Source organism: Tyto alba, unplaced genomic scaffold, assembly GCF_018691265.1.
Source record: "Tyto alba isolate M040663 unplaced genomic scaffold, T.alba_DEE_v4.0 Super-Scaffold_33, whole genome shotgun sequence".
NCBI classification, from domain to species: domain Eukaryota; kingdom Metazoa; phylum Chordata; class Aves; order Strigiformes; family Tytonidae; genus Tyto; species Tyto alba.
Window position 1 is genome coordinate 1,864,060 of NW_024881308.1, and position 19,210 is coordinate 1,883,269.

Below are 19,210 nucleotides of genomic sequence, written 5' to 3' on the forward strand. Positions count from 1 at the left end.
TCGTGGCCATCACCTGGTGAGCTTGTTCCTGAATTTGTGAGATTAGTTCAGCTATATTAGGCACTGCTGCCATCAAGGGGCCAGTATTAGCACTGAGTCGACGATGATCTACCATCAGTCTCCACTTCCCGTTCGGTATACGCACTGGCCACACTGGGGAATTATACGGGGAGTGAGTAAACATTAAGATTCCCCATTGTTTAAGATCCTCAGTCACGGGGCTATCCCTTCTCGGGCCCCTAACGGCAACGGGGAGGGTTTCACATTAGTTATCTTGGAAGGGGGCAAGGCAGGCGCCACTTGCAACAGGCACACTTTCGGTCCAGGACATTTCAGCTAATCTTCTGATTTGAGGAGTGCCAAAGGACCACGAGTCTCCCGGAGTATCATACCACTGTCTGCCCTTCAATACCTCTACGCCCAAGACATTTGTTGGAACGGGCCTACTGCAGCCTTGGTGTTAACTGAGTCTTCCTCCCCGGAACCACGATGTTTCCAAGACCACAGATACCGATCGGGTTTCCCCCAAAACATCTAGAGCGGTTAGGTTTTTAGATGAAGTGGGAATTCCACATTGCTCTGCCTCAGTCCACATCAGTGTGGTGATTTGTGCCCCTGTATCAATGAAAAAGTTACTGGTTTCTTCCGTGGCCCTATTGTTAGCGGTTGCAATCGCCAATAGAACTGATCTACACAAAGTAGATAAACAGGCACTCCTTTATTCCAGTGCTGGGGAACAGGGGGGATAGCTCTACCACAGATGTGTTCACCAACAGGTACAAAGTACAACATAGTTACACACTTTTTCAGCAGAGTCATGGTTCACGTGAGATCAACAAATTCATAAAGTTTAATTTGACCCTACTAATGATTGGCTTTCGCTTACCTCACCTTACCCGTATTCCTATTCTACAGAAATCATCGGTCATCTTTACTGATTGATTTGAATAGACTGGGGGAGAGTAGTGATTAGCATACTCTTGTTATTTCCTGGAAATCATTATCATATGCAAATGCCTCTAATCCATGCGTGGTTAGTTTTGGACGTCTCTCTGGTGGTCGCCGATAGTCTTCCTCACTGTGTCCGCCGGCTGACCTCCATCCGTGCGCGTGCTCATTTCATCCTTTGGCTGATCTCCCAAGCCAAGGCCAGTTTTTCTGGCACCCCTTGTTTTAATTCAAAGTCCATAGCTATTTCCACAGTAATCGAGGCAAGCACGATACTAGTTGCTCATGCCTCAGAACTTAACGTACCTTCTTTCTCATAGCTACTATAACTCTGTATCACCCACATAACCAAAATTCAAGATCAGATTCTAAAATTCAAGCTATTTCATTTGGGTATTTGTAAATTGTCACACTCGGTTAGAGGAGTTGTCCGTTCTGGATCCACAGGCATCACCATCGGAGAGCCCTGGTTAGGTTTAAGTTCTCTATCATACCACATCTGCAAACAACCGCCTTTTGCACACTTTCTACCAGTTGATCCACCGTACCTGTTGTAGCTAGGGGCTCTCCCTCTCCACAGGGTTCAGCCCTACGGCCCAATACGCTGTTTCTGATTCCTCTGGAGACCTTGCAAAATCCTTCTTTAATTCAGTCTCTGTAAACGGAACCTCTTTAGTAACAATTTGGGGATGGTCATCATCTGCGTCATGCAAATACTCCGTCTTAAAACTACGGGGTGCATATGGGAAGATTTCCTACCGTGCCCTCTGCTTTCTGCAAGCCCCCCTGGGGACTTCTAACTTTGCCTCACCTCTCTACCCCTCCAAACGAGTCGCTTTCTTTCCACAATTCGTCTCTCAATGCGTTCTTTAGTACAGAATTTTGGGTTCTTTCCTCTCTAACACCTGCTTGGTCTCTTTTAACTGCTCTCGTAGCGATGCAAGTGTTCTTTTCCAGAGAGTCTACCACAGTATTATCTTGACACAGTTTCTGCCTCCTATCCTCTATGGCCGCTGTCAAACTTGCTCCCAAAACAGCACAAATTATGGCTTCTCCCTTCCACGCCTAACTGTAGACTCCTGCACTACCCTGATCCTATCCACTATACTCTGTGGCCGGAACCAATGATTTTTCACCCATTCTCGCCCTTGGGGAGACGGGCGAGCACGATAGGTTCCCAAAAAGCCATTGGTTTATCTACATCCACATTCCATTCGTTCAGTGAAGAATGGTCAGGAACATCAACAGTGTGCAAGCACCCATTTCACCAAAGGGGGGTTATTTCGTCCTGAGAGGGTCACACCTTAAATTCACAATTCCCCCTCTATCACTCTCAGGAGGACACACCTTAAAAAGTTACTTTCCTACCAAAGTACGCCTCAGCCACACACTCACAGAAACCCCGGATAAAGTAACTGGGCATTTCCCGTTTCTCTGAGAATCCTGTCCGTGATGCCAATTACAGTGTCGCAAACCGGTCAGAGACCGGAGCGAGGTTCCGCTTGTATTCCCAGGAACAGAATTAAGAATCAAACGGAGTCAAGTGCTGCAGAACTTTATTTGCCTGTCACAAGTGCAAAAGGAGAAGAAAAGAGAAAGAGAGTAAGAGAGAATGGAGAATGGGAGAATGGGAGAAAGGGAGAAAGGGAGAAAGGAGAAAGAGGAAGGGGAAAGGGTTCCTTTCAATAGCTACCACCACGCAACTGACGGCCGGCAGTCTGGTTAGAAAATGGGTCTGTAGAGCAAAGGTGAGAGGCACCGTGAAGCAATGATGGTGGCGAGGAGAAGCGATGGCGGTGGCAAGGAGAAGCAGAGCAGTAATGGTGCGGGGAAGAAAGTCCCTGCTCTCAGCCCTCCTCTCTGTTTTATTCCCGTAACCCCACCTACCACTAGCAGTGGTGCGCATGCCCAACTCCGTTGCTGGGAGTGGTTTCCAAACCAGGAGATTTAGGTGATTTCCGACCCCCGGTCTGGGCGGGTGCGCGGGGGCTGAGGTAGCTCCGTTGCTATGGCACTGGTGGTATTGGTGATTTTGCTCCAGTAACGTCAAGGAAAACAAACCAGCACAGTCTCTGACATGGGGCAGGAGAAAGAAATAGATTTGACAACCAGGTCCACCACTGTATTCCTTTTGCGTCCTGCCTTATGTTTCATATTAAAGTTTTTCCAGGGAGCTTCTTCTGAAAAGACAAAGGGGATAACGCCGCGCCAAACGTGAGCATCGTTGGTGTGGCGGTTGCTGGCGTCTCTTGCCGGCTGGCGAGGACGCCTGCTTTGCTGCTCAGAATGGCAGAGCCGTTGAGGTGGGAAGGGGCCGGGGGAGGTGACCTCTCAAGGCCGGGTCAGCAAGAGCGGCCGGCCCACAGGCCTGGCCAGAGGGGCCTCCAGGCGGGACCCCCACCCGGGCGGGTGCACACCAGTCCGGCGGTTACACGGCAACTGTCATACAACATCACGTCGAGTGGCAAAGCGGTGATGTCACAATGCAGCAATGTGACAACACCATGATGCGCATCAGCCAGACTGCCAGCGAGCCGCTATATATAGAGCCGCTGGCTGGGAGACCGGCTGAAGCGGCAGCAGCTGGGTGCCTCTGCAACAAGAGGAGACAGCGCAGGGTCGCAGCGCCAGGAGAGCTCTTGGAAGGAGCCATGGAACATCGTCGCGCTGCTGGCGTCCGAAAGGCAGAGGCACGGCTGAACACCCGGGGAGAGAGGGGAGAGGTGAGCAGCGGCCCATGGAGAGGGCTCAGCCAGGCAGCCCGGGGCATGGCGGGGCTGCTCTGGGGCCTCGGATGTGCCTTGTCTTCCACAGCTGTGCGGGAGGCTTGTTGTTCATCTAGCAGCTGAGTGTCTCTGTTTCCTTAGCTCGGGCACAGAAGACAGCACCTGGAAAGAGGAGGACGTCCCAGGCTGCTGGACCCTGAGCTGCTGGACCTCCCACTCGGGTCAAGATCCCTGTGCCACGCGGCTCCAGGCCTCTCTTCAGCAGGGGAAAGCTGGGGGAAAAGGTAAAGGAAGTAGAAAGGGGTAGAAAAGAGCTCTCTTCTGCCACCAGACAGAGCATCTAGGCGCAGGGTTACTTCTCTGTTGCAGAGTCTCTGTAGTAGGGAGACCTTTCCTCTGGGTGGGAAGGACTCCAGGGATTAGGCTATAGCTCGGAGGACTGGAAGTGCCACCCCGTGTGCCTGAGGAGCTCGCAAGAGCATCCCTCCCTCCCAAGAACACTCTCTTGCCCCATTCTGACTCGGCAACATCTCTCTTCCAGCTTCACCGGCCCTCCTGTACTTTTAACCTGGGAGATCCATACTGTCGCCTCTTGAGCACGGAGTACAACTGCCTGCACGACCCACATCTGGAGGCGTACCACAGGCGCAGTCATAACTTTAGGAGCCTGAAGAGGGCCGGTTATGTCACCAGCGATGGCAAAGTAGGTTTTGACATCGTCAGGTTGATCAAACCGGTTCCCCCCAAGTGGTCTTCCCCGAGCAAAGAGGGAGTGGGTTCAGAGGGGGCACCTTCTCGCCCACCAGGTTCGGGCTGCTTCGGGGAGGCGCTCTGCGTAGCTGGCTTGAGAGTGCATGGCTGATTTCTCCTCTCGTTGCTCCCTAGGTGATTTGCAATCTCAAAGAGTTCAATGAGTACAGGCAATATCTGAGCACTCTCAAGCTGGAGGCAAAGAAAATGTCCAGGCAAGCAGAGGTAGGCAAAGCAGAGTGTTAGTGGACAAACACGAGCGGCATGCTGCCCAGGGCTGGGGCTGTGCTGGCTGCATCTCGGGGAGGCGGTCAGTGCAGCAGAGGTGAGGGCCGTGCTGCTGGTGGGCCGGGCGTTGGGGTGGCGGGGAAAGGCACTGCCCGGCTCGGAGCTGAGCTCACGCAGGGCTGGGGTGGGCATGGGCAGGAAGGTCGTGGGTGGCAAGCGTGCGGCGTCCTGAGGGAAGAAGCCCTTCTCTTCGGCCCTCGTCGCGTGGCTGAAGCGGAGCGCTGGCCTGGGCCCGCGTGAAGCCTCAGCACGCCGGGCCCTGAGCGCTCGTCCGGGCTGCAGCGAGCCACAGTGACCCGGTGTCGTCCCCTTTCAGGGAAGGCTTCAGCAGCACCTGCCCGAATTAAAGGATGCCCCCAAGGTGCCGGGAGCTGTGGACACTTCTCGCCTGGCAGAGCGGCTGCTGCAGCCTCGAAAAACATCTTGCCCACCTCAACCCAGGAGCAGAAAAGTCTCCCTGAGATCACGGCGCCAAACGTGCTCCCAACCTGAGCAGGGAGAGGAAGGTGCCAAGCCGCCCCGGAGGCTCAGTAGTGACGCTGACTCCGAGAGGATTCCGCCAGGCATCCTTGCAAATGGTGTGTTCGAAGCTGCATTTGAACAGCAAACTGCAGGAGGAGCCCAGAAGCTTGAAGAGCTGTCTGAGACTGCAGTGCAGCAAGTGTTGGAGACGGTGAATCTCCCTAAGAGAGAGCCACAGCCATCCCAGACGCCTTTCTCAAGGCTGCACCTGGAAGAAGGAGAAGGATTCCCCGGAGCATCTGAACAGCAGAGCCTGGAAGCCAGCAAGGGAGCAAAGTTGCCTGTGTTACCACCGCTGCCAAATGCAGCCGCTGCTGAAGTCTCGCAACTCTGCCACACGATTGTCAGGGAAAGCATCCAACGTGCCATCTCGAGAGTTCAGCAGCGCCATGCAGAGCGGACTGGCTATGGTAGAACCGTTGTCCCTGAGGTGCTTGGAACGGGGAAAAAGAAATTAGAAATGAAGCCAATGCCAACAGCCTTAGCCACATCTTTGGCTCCAAGGACCATACCTGATGACAGCGTTGACACTGTATTAGTGTGGACGTGTGCACCTGGGCCTGCACTGACACTGAAATTGAATTTTGGAAGGCCTGTCGCAACCCCCTGGCTCCAACGAGATGGAAAGGAGAGCTATCCCGCTGAGGACGCCCTTCCCTCCTTGGGCCCACCCTTTCCCAGGCAGCCCGTCCCTCTGGCGGCTCTGAAGCCCCCTGTCCAGACAGGAGCACGGCACAGATTGGTGAACATTGAGCTCGTCCAAGGCAAGCCCCAGCAGCCCATGTACAAACAAGGGCGTTAGTTGGGAGACTTGCGGACAATGGCCTCAGCAGGTGTGTGGCCAAGAGAGCTGGAGAGCCCCTGGGCAACTCCAGCAGGCAGCAAAGACGGACCTTACAGCCTTGTGCTTCCAATAAAGAGTTGACTCCCGAGTGCTCGCCTTGTGCCTATGTCGTGGTTTGAGCCTGGTCGGCAGCGAAACACCACGCAGTCACTCGCCTACCCACCCCCACTTGGGAATGGGGAGGGAATTGGAGGGGCAAAGGGAGAATCGCGGTTGAGATAAAAACTGCTTAATAAGCGGAATTGTAATAAAATAATATGGTGACAGTAGAAACGGGTAATGTGCAATGCAATTAATTGTTCATCACCCGCCGACCGACACCCTGCCCCTTCCCGGCTAGCGATCCCGAAACACAAAGATGCCACAGGAGCCATCCCAGAAAGGAGAGCGTGCACCTTCCCGCCCATTCCTTCCTTTATAGGGTGAGCATAACGTCACATGACATGGAGTATCGGCCAGTCCGGGCCCAGGGCTCCAGCTGTGTTCCCTCCCTGCTTCTTGCGTGCCTGCACACAGGCGGGGCACGCGGAGCTGGAGAGTCCCTGAACTCTCAGTGTGCCACCAGCACTCCTCCAGCTACCAAAACCAAACAGGAACTCTATTCCAGCCCGAACCAGGACAGCCTACCTTCATTCAAGCCAGGCCGTCCCGTGGCCTCCTCAAGGCCTCTCTCAAGGCCTTTCCATTTCCCCTCAGGCCCCCCGCCACGACCCTTTCTGGGGCAACTGAGGTTGCGCCGTTTGCTTTTTGGTGCCCCCACAGCCCTCCATTTCCCTTTGCAGGCCCCCTAGGGCCCTCCGTGTGCCCCCTGGTGCGGCTCAGGACTCCTCGTGTGCCTTTCAGTGCCCAGCCCCAGCCCTTTGCGTGCCTCGGGGCACCTGCCTCAGCCCGCCGCGTGCCCTCGCGTGCCACCCAGAGCCCTCCCTTGCCTTTCCTGGAGCTCCGGGGAACTCCTGTTCTCCTCGTTACCCCTCCGGACTGGCTGGAGCCGAGTACGAGGGGGAGAAAGTTTTCCGATGCTGGGGTGTTGCAAGCCGCTCAGAGACCAGAGCAGGGTTCCGCTCGTATTCTCGGCAACAGGATTAAGGCTCAAAAGGGTAAATAGTTTCTTGTGATATCTACCGCCACGCAAATGATGCCCAACAGTATGGTTAGAAGATGGGTCCGTAGAGCAAAAGTGAGAGGTGCCTGTGAAGCAATGATGGTGGCGAGGAGAAGCAGAGCGGTGATGATGTGGAGAAGAAAGCCCCTACTCTCAGCCCTCGTCCCTATTTCATTCCCGTAACCCCACCTACCACTAGCAGTGGTGCGCATGCCCAACTCTGTCACTGGGAGGTGGTTTCTGATCCCCGGTCTGGGCGCCTGCGCGGGGGTGAGGTAGCTCCGTTGCTATGGCAGTGGTGGTATTGGTGATTTTGCTCCAGCAATGTCGAGGCAAACAAAGCGATACAGTCTCTGACAGCACCCCGTGACTCGACAGTGCTGTCTCACGGAGGATTTTCTGTGATGGTAGAAGGAGAAAGTGAGAAGGAAAGAGGTAGTGCGCAAGGAATTAACTGTATAAACACCGTCACCAATATCATCTAGTTAACAACTGGCAACAAGTATAACATGTTTAACAAACTTTATAAAACCAGAGTGTGCTATAAACCGACTTTTTTTTTTTTTTTTTTAAGGTTCGGTGGCATCAGAAGAAAAGGGGAGAGATTGTTTACGTGGATTATTACAGGGTGGGCATTTATAAGGGCAAAACACCACTGTCAAAAGGACTTTTAGAGCAAATATTTGGAAGGTTAAGGTCATATAAAAAATTCAGGTTATTGCAGGCATGCATTCCACACTTTTGCCTCGATGCCATGTAGTTTAGGCCCTCATGGTCTGCACATCCATTGCTTTGCTCCGCCGGGGTCTGGAATGGCACGTGCAGCAAGAAAATCGATTTCCACACCCCCTTTTGCCTAAGGTGCATGTGCAGTCTGGGTATAGAATCTTCTACCCCAAAGTTAGGCAAAGTAATCAATTTCTGTCTGTGTCCACCAATTTCTCCACCCCGTGGCTCAAGATTGCCAACACTCGAGGGTGGTATAGAACAAGGGAAGAAAAAGAGAAAGAGAAAGAGGAGGAGGAGGAGGGGAAAGGAAAAAAAGAAGTAAAAAGCAAAAGCTACAACTCATACGATTTGGATGGTTTCATGCTTGTCTTGTTTCACAAATCTAACCTGATTTGTTCCGTCAGACGAAGTCACAGCAATTGCTTGCATGTTGCTCACAACGCTCTGGATTAACCGTACCAGGCATGGTATAATGCAGGGTAAAAGCACTGCAGCTGCTAGCCTGCACAACAGCTGAAATAAAAGTTGTTTCACCCCTGGAGTCCGCGGTAAGCAAGACCATAATTCACCATTCCAACCGTTCCATATTTGAGTGGGGACGTGGGCTATTTTCCGAATGTCCATGGTTAACTGAAGAACCACTTCACCTACATCACTGCTTTCCAGACAACAGTTACAAACATTTCATTTTCCACATACCCCTCCCTTTTTGGCCAAGAAACAATCCAAAACCATGCGGTGTTGCAGGATTGCGGTGTGCATCTGTTGAGATTGTTGATTCAAAAGATCTATAGCACTGGTGCTTTTGCTGGTAATAATCTCCGGAACCGCTCGCAACCGAATTATGCGATTCAGATTATAAATTGGTTCCCTTGCCCCTGCTATCCGGTCATTGGGATTCCAAGTGGCCAGCCCGCAATGTTCTATTATTCTCTCGGGAGGCCACTCGTTTTCCCCCCACTTTTGCGTCCCGCAAAAATATCAGCCTCAAGAGATCGCTTATTGCGAGCAACACCTTTGTCACCTAAGGTATCGTATAGCCTTATGCCCAGTTGGGAACCACCTGGTTTTGGAAGAATTAAAAATAGAGGCCAGATGATCCCAACGTGACAAATTCCTGACCAGTTTGCTGGCAGTTGTTTCTAGGCAGTATGTCCACAAATCCAATACTGTCCCTTTTTGGCTTTGGCACTGCTAGCAAACGGTCCAACTGGGGTCTTTGGGTTCTGGGAATAAGTCGCATTATCATTTCCCAAAGGGCTAAAAAAGGTATTGCTTCTACTTCTTTGATAGCCTTTCATCTGGATGGTACAATACCAGGCACCTGTGGTGTTTTCTCACTCACAGTTTTGGATAAAACTCCGGCCATCGGGCCCTGGAGCAACAAGGCTTTCGTTTTCATTTGACCAAAATCCTCCAAATCCTTTATTGCGCCCAGCTTCATTAACCCACATCCATACACGAATGCCACTATCCTTGTTAATCAATTTATGCGTAAGTGCCCACTGACACTTGCTTTTCCCCACATTAACCCTCCTCCTCGGGCGCGGTTTAGGCAACGTCTACGCACCGCAGGAAATTGGATTGGTCATGTCTCATCATTGTCTCAGGCGGTGCTATCGGTTTCACTATAATTGCTTACAATTTGTGCTGCAGTGAGGGGTGTGGAGGTCCACGGCCAACTTGACAGCCCTAAAGGTCCCCTGCAAAGTGACTCAAATTAAAAGTTTTACTCACCGTTTCTGCTAACAAAATAAATTCATTATCTTCAAGGGGATTGTGTGGGTCGGAGGGGGGAGGGGTTGGCCCTTCCTCACCCTTACAGAGAAGTTCGTAAAACAACACAACCGCAGATAACACAGACTTTGGCCATGCGCCTGTCTGGGTTTGCTCCCTTGTTTTCTTCTTCCTAAAATAATGAAAAAACAAAATTAGCTTCTCGGGTTAAAAGGAGGGAACAATCCACCTAGAGTTGATTTTGTGAGTTTTTTCACAGGCATCCTTTGCCTTCCAGGCATACCTGTTAAGGGGTTCAGTGAGTATGAGAGGGACGGCTCCTCTAGTTGGCAGTTCTACCAGCACTGGCTGCCCAGGAGAGAAAACCGTTCCTTCAGGAGCACCGAGAGTCTGGGGCTTTGGGGTTAAAGTCGGGGCTTTAGGGCAAAAGGCATTTAGGCGGGGTCATCCGTTTACCCCGCAGCGATCATTGACCTGGTTAACCACATCCCAAAGGCATTCCCCTCAGCGTGGCTCGTGAGGTTTCAGCAATTGCTTTAAGAGCCTGTTAGTCCGTTCCACTATCCCATTACTCCGCTTCTCTAAGAGCTAAGCTCACAACCAAGAATCCCTTTTCCCACCCGCAATATTGCTTCTCAGCATCCTTAAAGCTCCTGGGGTAAAATCCAATTGCTTGGATAGGACCTTCTGGTCCCTTTTGCCAACAATGAATTGATAATCCCGAGCGTGCAAACCCCCATTCAACCTGGACAGGGTCAGTGGGGTGGGTAGGACCCAAAGCCTGGTGAGCACTTGCTTCAAACACTAAAAGCAGTAATGCTTCATCACGTACAAGAGTCCATTCCCAAGCTGCTCCTTTTCGCAGCAGATTGTGTAAGAGCCGTGCAGTTATCGCAAAGTCTCAGATGTGTTTTCTCCAAAAGAGCAATAAACCCAAGGCGTGCCGCAGCTCCCTTTTCTTTTCTGGAATCTTTACCTGATCTAGTACTGACAGGGTGTCCGGTGAGATACAAACTGACCCTCCTTCCCACCCTATCCCTAAAAATTTCACCTCATCCGCAGCAGCTTCTGTTTTCTCCTTGGCTATCTGGAGTCCCAGAGACTCTAAGTGTTGTACCGTCTTTTTCTGTGTTACCTGGACTGGAATAGCTTCGTCCCCTCCTATCAAAGCTTCATCAATACACTGATAGACTCTAACTCCTGATTCCAGAGGAATTTGGTCTAATTCTGAGGCCAAAGCACGATGTGCTAACGTGGGAGCATGTTTACAGCCCTGAGGGAGGTGAGTGAAGGTACATTGTTGTCCCTCCCATGTGAAGGCAAAACGATCACGGTCCCCTTCCTGCAGGGGAACCATGAAAAACATATCTTTGACATCAATCGTGGCCATCACCTGGTGAGCTTGTTCCTGAATTTGTGAGATTAGTTCAGCTATATTAGGCACTGCTGCCATCAAGGGGCCAGTATTAGCACTGAGTCGACGATGATCTACCATCAGTCTCCACTTCCCGTTCGGTATACGCACTGGCCACACTGGGGAATTATACGGGGAGTGAGTAAACATTAAGATTCCCCATTGTTTAAGATCCTCAGTCACGGGGGCTATCCCTTCTCGGGCCCCTAACGGCAACGGGGAGGGTTTCACATTAGTTATCTTGGAAGGGGGCAAGGCAGGCGCCACTTGCAACAGGCACACTTCGGTCCAGGACATTTCAGCTAATCTTCTGATTTGAGGAGTGCCAAAGGACCACGAGTCTCCCGGAGTATCATACCACTGTCTGCCCTTCAATACCTCTACGCCCAAGACATTTGTTGGGAACGGGCCTACTGCAGCCTTGGTGTTAACTGAGTCTTCCTCCCCGGGCAACCACGATGTTTCCAAGACCACAGATACCGATCGGGTTTCCCCCAAAACATCTAGAGCGGTTAGGTTTTTAGATGAAGTGGGAATTCCACATTGCTCTGCCTCAGTCCACATCAGTGTGGTGATTTGTGCCCCTGTATCAATGAAAAAAGTTACTGGTTTCTTCCGTGGCCCTATTGTTAGCGGTTGCAATCGCCAATAGAACTGATCTACACAAAGTAGATAAACAGGCACTCCTTTATTCCAGTGCTGGGGAACAGGGGGGATAGCTCTACCACAGATGTGTTCACCAACAGGTACAAAGTACAACATAGTTACACACTTTTTCAGCAGAGTCATGGTTCACGTGAGATCAACAAAATTCATAAAGTTTAATTTGACCTACTAATGATTGGCTTTCGCTTACCTCACCTTACCCGTATTCCTATTCTACAGAAATCATCGGTCATCTTTACTGATTGATTTGAATAGACTGGGGGGAGAGTAGTGATTAGCATACTCTTGTTATTTCCTGGAAATCATTATCATATGCAAATGCCTCTAATCCATGCGTGGTTATGTTGGACGGGCGTCCTCTGGTGGTCGCCGATAGTCTTCCTCACTGTGTCCGCCGGCTGACCTCCATCCGTGCGCGTGCTCATTTCATCCTTTGGCTGATCTCCCAAGCCAAGGCCAGTTTTTCCTGGCACCCCTTGTTTTAATTCAAAGTCCATAGCTATTTCCACAGTAATCGAGGCAAGCACGATACTAGTTGCTCATGCCTCAGAACTTAACGTACCTTCTGTTCTCATAGCTACTATAACTCTGTATCACCCACATAACCAAAATTCAAGATCAGATTCTAAAATTCAAGCTATTTCATTTGGGTATTTGTAAATTGTCACACTCGGGTTAGAGGAGTTGTCCGTTCTGGATCCACAGGCATCACCATCGGAGAGCCCTGGTTAGGTTTAAGTTCTCTATCATACATCATCTGCAAACAAGCCGCCTTTTGCACACTTTCTACCAGTTGATCCACCGTACCTGTTGTAGCTAGGGGCTCTCCCCTCTCCACAGGGTTCAGCCCTACGGCCCAATACGCTGTTTCTGATTCCTCTGGAGACCTTGCAAAATCCTTCTTTAATTCAGTCTCTGTAAACGGAACCTCTTTAGTAACAATTTGGGGATGGTCATCATCTGCGTCATGCAAATACTCCGTCTTAACTACGGGGTGCATATGAGGAAGATTTCCTACCGTGCCCTCTGCTTTCTGCAAGCCCCCTGGGGACTTCTAACTTTGCCTCCACCTCTCTACCCCTCCAAACGAGTCGCTTTCTTTCCACAATTCGTCTCTCAATGCGTTCTTTAGTACAGAATTTTGGGTTCTTTCCTCCTCTAACACCTGCTTGGTCTCTTTAACTGCTCTCGTAGCGATGCAAGTGTTCTTTCCAGAGAGTCTACCACAGTATTATCTTGACACAGTTTCTGCCTCCTATCCTCTATGGCCGCTGTCAAACTTGCTCCCAAAACAGCACAAATTATGGCTTCTCCCTTCCCACGCCTAACTGTAGACTCCTGCACTACCCTGATCCTATCCACTATACTCTGTGGCCGGAACCAATGATTTTTCACCCATTCTCGCCCTTGGGGAGACGGGCGAGCACGATAGGTTCCCAAAAAGCCATTGGTTTATCTACATCCACATTCCATTCGTTCAGTGAAGAATGGTCAGGAACATCAACAAGTGTGCAAGCACCCATTTCACCAAAGGGGGGTTATTTCGTCCTGAGAGGGTCACACCTTAAATTCACAATTCCCCCTCTATCACTCTCAGGAGGACACACCTTAAAAAGTTACTTTCCTACCAAAGTACGCCTCAGCCACACACTCACAGAAACCCCGGATAAAGTAACTGGGCATTTCCCGTTTCTCTGAGAATCCTGTCCGTGATGCCAATTACAGTGTCGCAAACCGGTCAGAGACCGGAGCGAGGTTCCGCTTGTATTCCCAGGAACAGAATTAAGAATCAAAACGGAGTCAAGTGCTGCAGAACTTTATTTGCCTGTCACAAGTGCAAAAGGAGAAGAAAGAGAGAAAGAGAGTAAGAGAGAAATGGAGAATGGGAGAATGGGAGAATGGGAGAAAGGGAGAAAGGGAGAAAGGGAGAAAGAGGAAGGGGAAAGGGTTCCTTTCAATAGCTACCACCACGCAACTGACGGCCGGCAGTCTGGTTAGAAAATGGGTCTGTAGAGCAAAGGTGAGAGGCACCCGTGAAGCAATGATGGTGGCGAGGAGAAGCGATGGCGGTGGCAAGGAGAAGCAGAGCAGTAATGGTGCGGGGAAGAAAGTCCCTGCTCTCAGCCCTCCTCTCTGTTTTATTCCCGTAACCCCACCTACCACTAGCAGTGGTGCGCATGCCCAACTCCGTTGCTGGGAGGTGGTTTCCAAACCAGGAGATTTAGGTGATTTCCGACCCCCGGTCTGGGCGGGTGCGGGGGCTGAGGTAGCTCCGTTGCTATGGCACTGGTGGTATTGGTGATTTTGCTCCAGTAACGTCAAGGAAAACAAACCAGCACAGTCTCTGACATGGGGCAGGAGAAAGAAATAGATTTGACAACCAGGTCCACCACTGTATTCCTTTTGCGTCCTGCCTTATGTTTCATATTAAAGTTTTTCCAGGGAGCTTCTTCTGAAAAGACAAAGGGGATAACGCCGCGCCAAACGTGAGCATCGTTGGTGTGGCGGTTGCTGGCGTCTCTTGCCGGCTGGCGAGGACGCCTGCTTTGCTGCTCAGAATGGCAGAGCCGTTGAGGTGGGAAGGGGCCGGGGGAGGTGACCTCTCAAGGCCGGGTCAGCAAGAGCGGCCGGCCCACAGGCCTGGCCAGAGGGGCCTCCAGGCGGGACCCCCACCCGGGCGGGTGCACACCAGTCCGGCGGTTACACGGCAACTGTCATACAACATCACGTCGAGTGGCAAAGCGGTGATGTCACAATGCAGCAATGTGACAACACCATGATGCGCATCAGCCAGACTGCCAGCGAGCCGCTATATATAGAGCCGCTGGCTGGGAGACCGGCTGAAGCGGCAGCAGCTGGGTGCCTCTGCAACAAGAGGAGACAGCGCAGGGTCGCAGCGCCAGGAGAGCTCTTGGAAGGAGCCATGGAACATCGTCGCGCTGCTGGCGTCCGAAAGGCAGAGGCACGGCTGAACACCCGGGGAGAGAGGGGAGAGGTGAGCAGCGGGCCCATGGAGAGGGCTCAGCCAGGCAGCCCGGGGCATGGCGGGGCTGCTCTGGGGCCTCGGATGTGCCTTGTCTTCCACAGCTGTGCGGGAGGCTTGTTGTTCATCTAGCAGCTGAGTGTCTCTGTTTCCTTAGCTCGGGCACAGAAGACAGCACCTGGAAAGAGGAGGACGTCCCAGGCTGCTGGACCCTGAGCTGCTGGACCTCCCACTCGGGGTCAAGATCCCTGTGCCACGCGGCTCCAGGCCTCTCTTCAGCAGGGGAAAGCTGGGGGAAAAGGTAAAGGAAGTAGAAAGGGGTAGAAAAGAGCTCTTTCTGCCACCAGACAGAGCATCTAGGCGCAGGGTTACTTCTCTGTTGCAGAGTCTCTGTAGTAGGGAGACCTTTCCTCTGGGTGGGAAGGACTCCAGGGATTAGGCTATAGCTCGGAGGACTGGAAGTGCCACCCCGTGTGCCTGAGGAGCTCGCAAGAGCATCCCTCCCTCCCAAGAACACTCTCTTGCCCCATTCTGACTCGGCAACATCTCTCTTCCAGCTTCACCGGCCCTCCTGTACTTTTAACCTGGGAGATCCATACTGTCGCCTCTTGAGCACGGAGTACAACTGCCTGCACGACCCACATCTGGAGGCGTACCACAGGCGCAGTCATAACTTTAGGAGCCTGAAGAGGGCCGGTTATGTCACCAGCGATGGCAAAGTAGGTTTTGACATCGTCAGGTTGATCAAACCGGTTCCCCCCAAGTGGTCTTCCCCGAGCAAAGAGGGAGTGGGTTCAGAGGGGGCACCTTCTCGCCCACCAGGTTCGGGCTGCTTCGGGGAGGCGCTCTGCGTAGCTGGCTTGAGAGTGCATGGCTGATTTCTCCTCTCGTTGCTCCCTAGGTGATTTGCAATCTCAAAGAGTTCAATGAGTACAGGCAATATCTGAGCACTCTCAAGCTGGAGGCAAAGAAAATGTCCAGGCAAGCAGAGGTAGGCAAAGCAGAGTGTTAGTGGACAAACACGAGCGGCATGCTGCCCAGGGCTGGGGCTGTGCTGGCTGCATCTCGGGGAGGCGGTCAGTGCAGCAGAGGTGAGGGCCGTGCTGCTGGTGGGCCGGGCGTTGGGGTGGCGGGGAAAAGGCACTGCCCGGCTCGGAGCTGAGCTCACGCAGGGTGCTGGGGTGGGCATGGGCAGGAAGGTCGTGGGTGGCAAGCGTGCGGCGTCCTGAGGGAAGAAGCCCTTCTCTTCGGCCCTCGTCGCGTGGCTGAAGCGGAGCGCTGGCCTGGGCCCGCGTGAAGCCTCAGCACGCCGGGCCCTGAGCGCTCGTCCGGCTGCAGCGAGCCACAGTGACCCGGTGTCGTCCCCTTTCAGGGAAGGCTTCAGCAGCACCTGCCCGAATTAAAGGATGCCCCCAAGGTGCCGGGAGCTGTGGACACTTCTCGCCTGGCAGAGCGGCTGCTGCAGCCTCGAAAAACATCTTGCCCACCTCAACCCAGGAGCAGAAAAGTCTCCCTGAGATCACGGCGCCAAACGTGCTCCCAACCTGAGCAGGGAGAGGAAGGTGCCAAGCCGCCCCGGAGGCTCAGTAGTGACGCTGACTCCGAGAGGATTCCGCCAGGCATCCTTGCAAATGGTGTGTTCGAAGCTGCATTTGAACAGCAAACTGCAGGAGGAGCCCAGAAGCTTGAAGAGCTGTCTGAGACTGCAGTGCAGCAAGTGTTGGAGACGGTGAATCTCCCTAAGAGAGAGCCACAGCCATCCCAGACGCCTTTCTCAAGGCTGCACCTGGAAGAAGGAGAAGGATTCCCCGGAGCATCTGAACAGCAGAGCCTGGAAGCCAGCAAGGGAGCAAAGTTGCCTGTGTTACCACCGCTGCCAAATGCAGCCGCTGCTGAAGTCTCGCAACTCTGCCACACGATTGTCAGGGAAAGCATCCAACGTGCCATCTCGAGAGTTCAGCAGCGCCATGCAGAGCGGACTGGCTATGGTAGAACCGTTGTCCCTGAGGTGCTTGGAACGGGGAAAAAGAAATTAGAAATGAAGCCAATGCCAACAGCCTTAGCCACATCTTTGGCTCCAAGGACCATACCTGATGACAGCGTTGACACTGTATTAGTGTGGACGTGTGCACCTGGCCTGCACTGACACTGAAATTGAATTTTGGAAGGCCTGTCGCAACCCCCTGGCTCCAACGAGATGGAAAGGAGAGCTATCCCGCTGAGGACGCCCTTCCCTCCTTGGGCCCACCCTTTCCCAGGCAGCCCGTCCCTCTGGCGGCTCTGAAGCCCCCTGTCCAGACAGGAGCACGGCACAGATTGGTGAACATTGAGCTCGTCCAAGGCAAGCCCCAGCAGCCCATGTACAAACAAGGGCGTTAGTTGGGAGACTTGCGGACAATGGCCTCAGCAGGTGTGTGGCCAAGAGAGCTGGAGAGCCCCTGGGCAACTCCAGCAGGCAGCAAAGACGGACCTTACAGCCTTGTGCTTCCAATAAAGAGTTGACTCCCGAGTGCTCGCCTTGTGCCTATGTCGTGGTTTGAGCCTGGTCGGCAGCGAAACACCACGCAGTCACTCGCCTACCCACCCCCACTTGGGAATGGGAGGGAATTGGAGGGGCAAAGGGAGAATCGCGGTTGAGATAAAAACTGCTTAATAAGCGGAATTGTAATAAAATAATATGACAGTAGAAACGGGTAATGTGCAATGCAATTAATTGTTCATCACCCGCCGACCGACACCCTGCCCCTTCCCGGCTAGCGATCCCGAAACACAAAGATGCCACAGGAGCCATCCCAGAAAGGAGAGCGTGCACCTTCCCGCCCATTCCTTCCTTTATAGGGTGAGCATAACGTCACATGACATGGAGTATCGGCCAGTCCGGGCCCAGGGCTCCAGCTGTGTTCCCTCCCTGCTTCTTGCGTGCCTGCACACAGGCGGGGCACGCGGAGCTGGAGAGTCCCTGAACTCTCAGTGTGCCACCAGCACTCCTCCAGCTACCAAAACCAAACAGGAACTCTATTCCAGCCCGAACCAGGACAGCCTACCTTCATTCAAGCCAGGCCGTCCCGTGGCCTCCTCAAGGCCTCTCTCAAGGCCTTTCCATTTCCCCTCAGGCCCCCCGCCACGACCCTTTCTGGGGCAACTGAGGTTGCGCCGTTTGCTTTTTGGTGCCCCACAGCCCTCCATTTCCCTTTGCAGGCCCCCTAGGGCCCTCCGTGTGCCCCCTGGTGCGGCTCAGGACTCCTCGTGTGCCTTTCAGTGCCCAGCCCCAGCCCTTTGCGTGCCTCGGGGCACCTGCCTCAGCCCGCCGCGTGCCCTCGCGTGCCACCCAGAGCCCTCCCTTGCCTTTCCTGGAGCTCCGGGGAACTCCTGTTCTCCTCGTTACCCCTCCGGACTGGCTGGAGCCGAGTACGAGGGGGAGAAAGTTTTCCGATGCTGGGGTGTTGCAAGCCGCTCAGAGACCAGAGCAGGGTTCCGCTCGTATTCTCGGCAACAGGATTAAGGCTCAAAAGGGTAAATAGTTTCTTGTGATATCTACCGCCACGCAAATGATGCCCAACAGTATGGTTAGAAGATGGGTCCGTAGAGCAAAAGTGAGAGGTGCCTGTGAAGCAATGATGGTGGCGAGGAGAAGCAGAGCGGTGATGATGTGGAGAAGAAAGCCCCTACTCTCAGCCCTCGTCCCTATTTCATTCCCGTAACCCCACCTACCACTAGCAGTGGTGCGCATGCCCAACTCTGTCACTGGGAGGTGGTTTCTGATCCCCGGTCTGGGCGCCTGCGCGGGGTGAGGTAGCTCCGTTGCTATGGCAGTGGTGGTATTGGTGATTTTGCTGTGAAGTGAAAGAAAGACGTATGCGCAAGGAATTAACTGTATAAACACCGTCACCAATATCATCTAGTTAACAACTGGCAACAAGTATAACATGTTTAACAAACTTTATAAAACCAGAGTGTGCTATAAACCGACTTTTTTTTTTTTTTTTTTTAAGGTTCGGTGGCATCAGAAGAAAAGGGGAGAGATTGTTTACGTGGATTATTACAGGGTGGGCATTTATAAGGGCAAAACCCACTGTCAAAAGGACTTTTAGAGCAAATATTTGGAAGGTTAAGGTCATATAAAAAATTCAGGTTATTGCAGGCATGCATTCCACACTTTTGCCTCGATGCCATGTAGTTTAGGCCCTCATGGTCTGCACATCCATTGCTTTGCTCCGCCGGGGTCTGGAATGGCACGTGCAGCAAGAAAATCGATTTCCACACCCCCCTTTTGCCTAAGGTGCATGTGCAGTCTGGGTATAGAATCTTCTACCCCAAAGTTAGGCAAAGGTAATCAATTTCTGTCTGTGTCCACCAATTTCTCCACCCCGTGGCTCAAGATTGCCAACACTCGAGGGTGGTATAGAACAAGGGAAGAAAAGAGAAAGAGAAAGAGGAGGGAGGGGAAAGGAAAAAAAGAAGTAAAAAGCAAAAGCTACAACTCATACGATTTGGATGGTTT

The 19,210-nt window shown here is 52.6% G+C and overlaps 2 protein-coding genes across 2 annotated transcripts; both read left to right on the forward strand.

The window, feature by feature from the left end:
• Nucleotides 1–3,431: 3,431 nt before the first annotated feature.
• LOC122154142 lies at nt 3,432–6,036 on the forward strand. The gene is made up of 5 exons (XM_042800736.1): nt 3,432–3,671; nt 3,902–3,958; nt 4,216–4,377; nt 4,560–4,649; nt 5,029–6,036. Exons 1-5 carry the CDS (start codon nt 3,432–3,434, stop codon nt 6,034–6,036), a joined length of 1,557 nt encoding a protein of 518 aa, XP_042656670.1.
• A 7,971-nt stretch (nt 6,037–14,007) lies between these two features.
• Nucleotides 14,008–16,855, forward strand: LOC122154143. The gene is made up of 5 exons (XM_042800737.1): nt 14,008–14,721; nt 14,867–15,010; nt 15,267–15,428; nt 15,611–15,700; nt 16,082–16,855. The coding sequence occupies exons 1-5, from the start codon at nt 14,482–14,484 to the stop codon at nt 16,853–16,855; spliced, it is 1,410 nt and encodes a 469-aa protein (XP_042656671.1). The 5' UTR covers nt 14,008–14,481.
• Nucleotides 16,856–19,210: the final 2,355 nt, after the last annotated feature.

Bases quoted from the DNA above. Each gene is read 5' to 3' on its own strand.
- LOC122154142 (XM_042800736.1), top strand. From the start codon at position 3,432: ATGCAGCAATGTGACAACACCATGATGCGCATCAGCCAGACTGCCAGC. The intron at 4,378-4,559 runs GTAGGTTTTGAC...GTTGCTCCCTAG, and splicing joins ATGTCACCAGCGATGGCAAA to GTGATTTGCAATCTCAAAGA. The intron at 4,650-5,028 runs GTAGGCAAAGCA...GTCCCCTTTCAG, and splicing joins AAATGTCCAGGCAAGCAGAG to GGAAGGCTTCAGCAGCACCT.
- LOC122154143 (XM_042800737.1), top strand. From the start codon at position 14,482: ATGCAGCAATGTGACAACACCATGATGCGCATCAGCCAGACTGCCAGC. The intron at 15,011-15,266 runs GTAAAGGAAGTA...TCTCTCTTCCAG, and splicing joins GGGGAAAGCTGGGGGAAAAG to CTTCACCGGCCCTCCTGTAC. The intron at 15,701-16,081 runs GTAGGCAAAGCA...GTCCCCTTTCAG, and splicing joins AAATGTCCAGGCAAGCAGAG to GGAAGGCTTCAGCAGCACCT.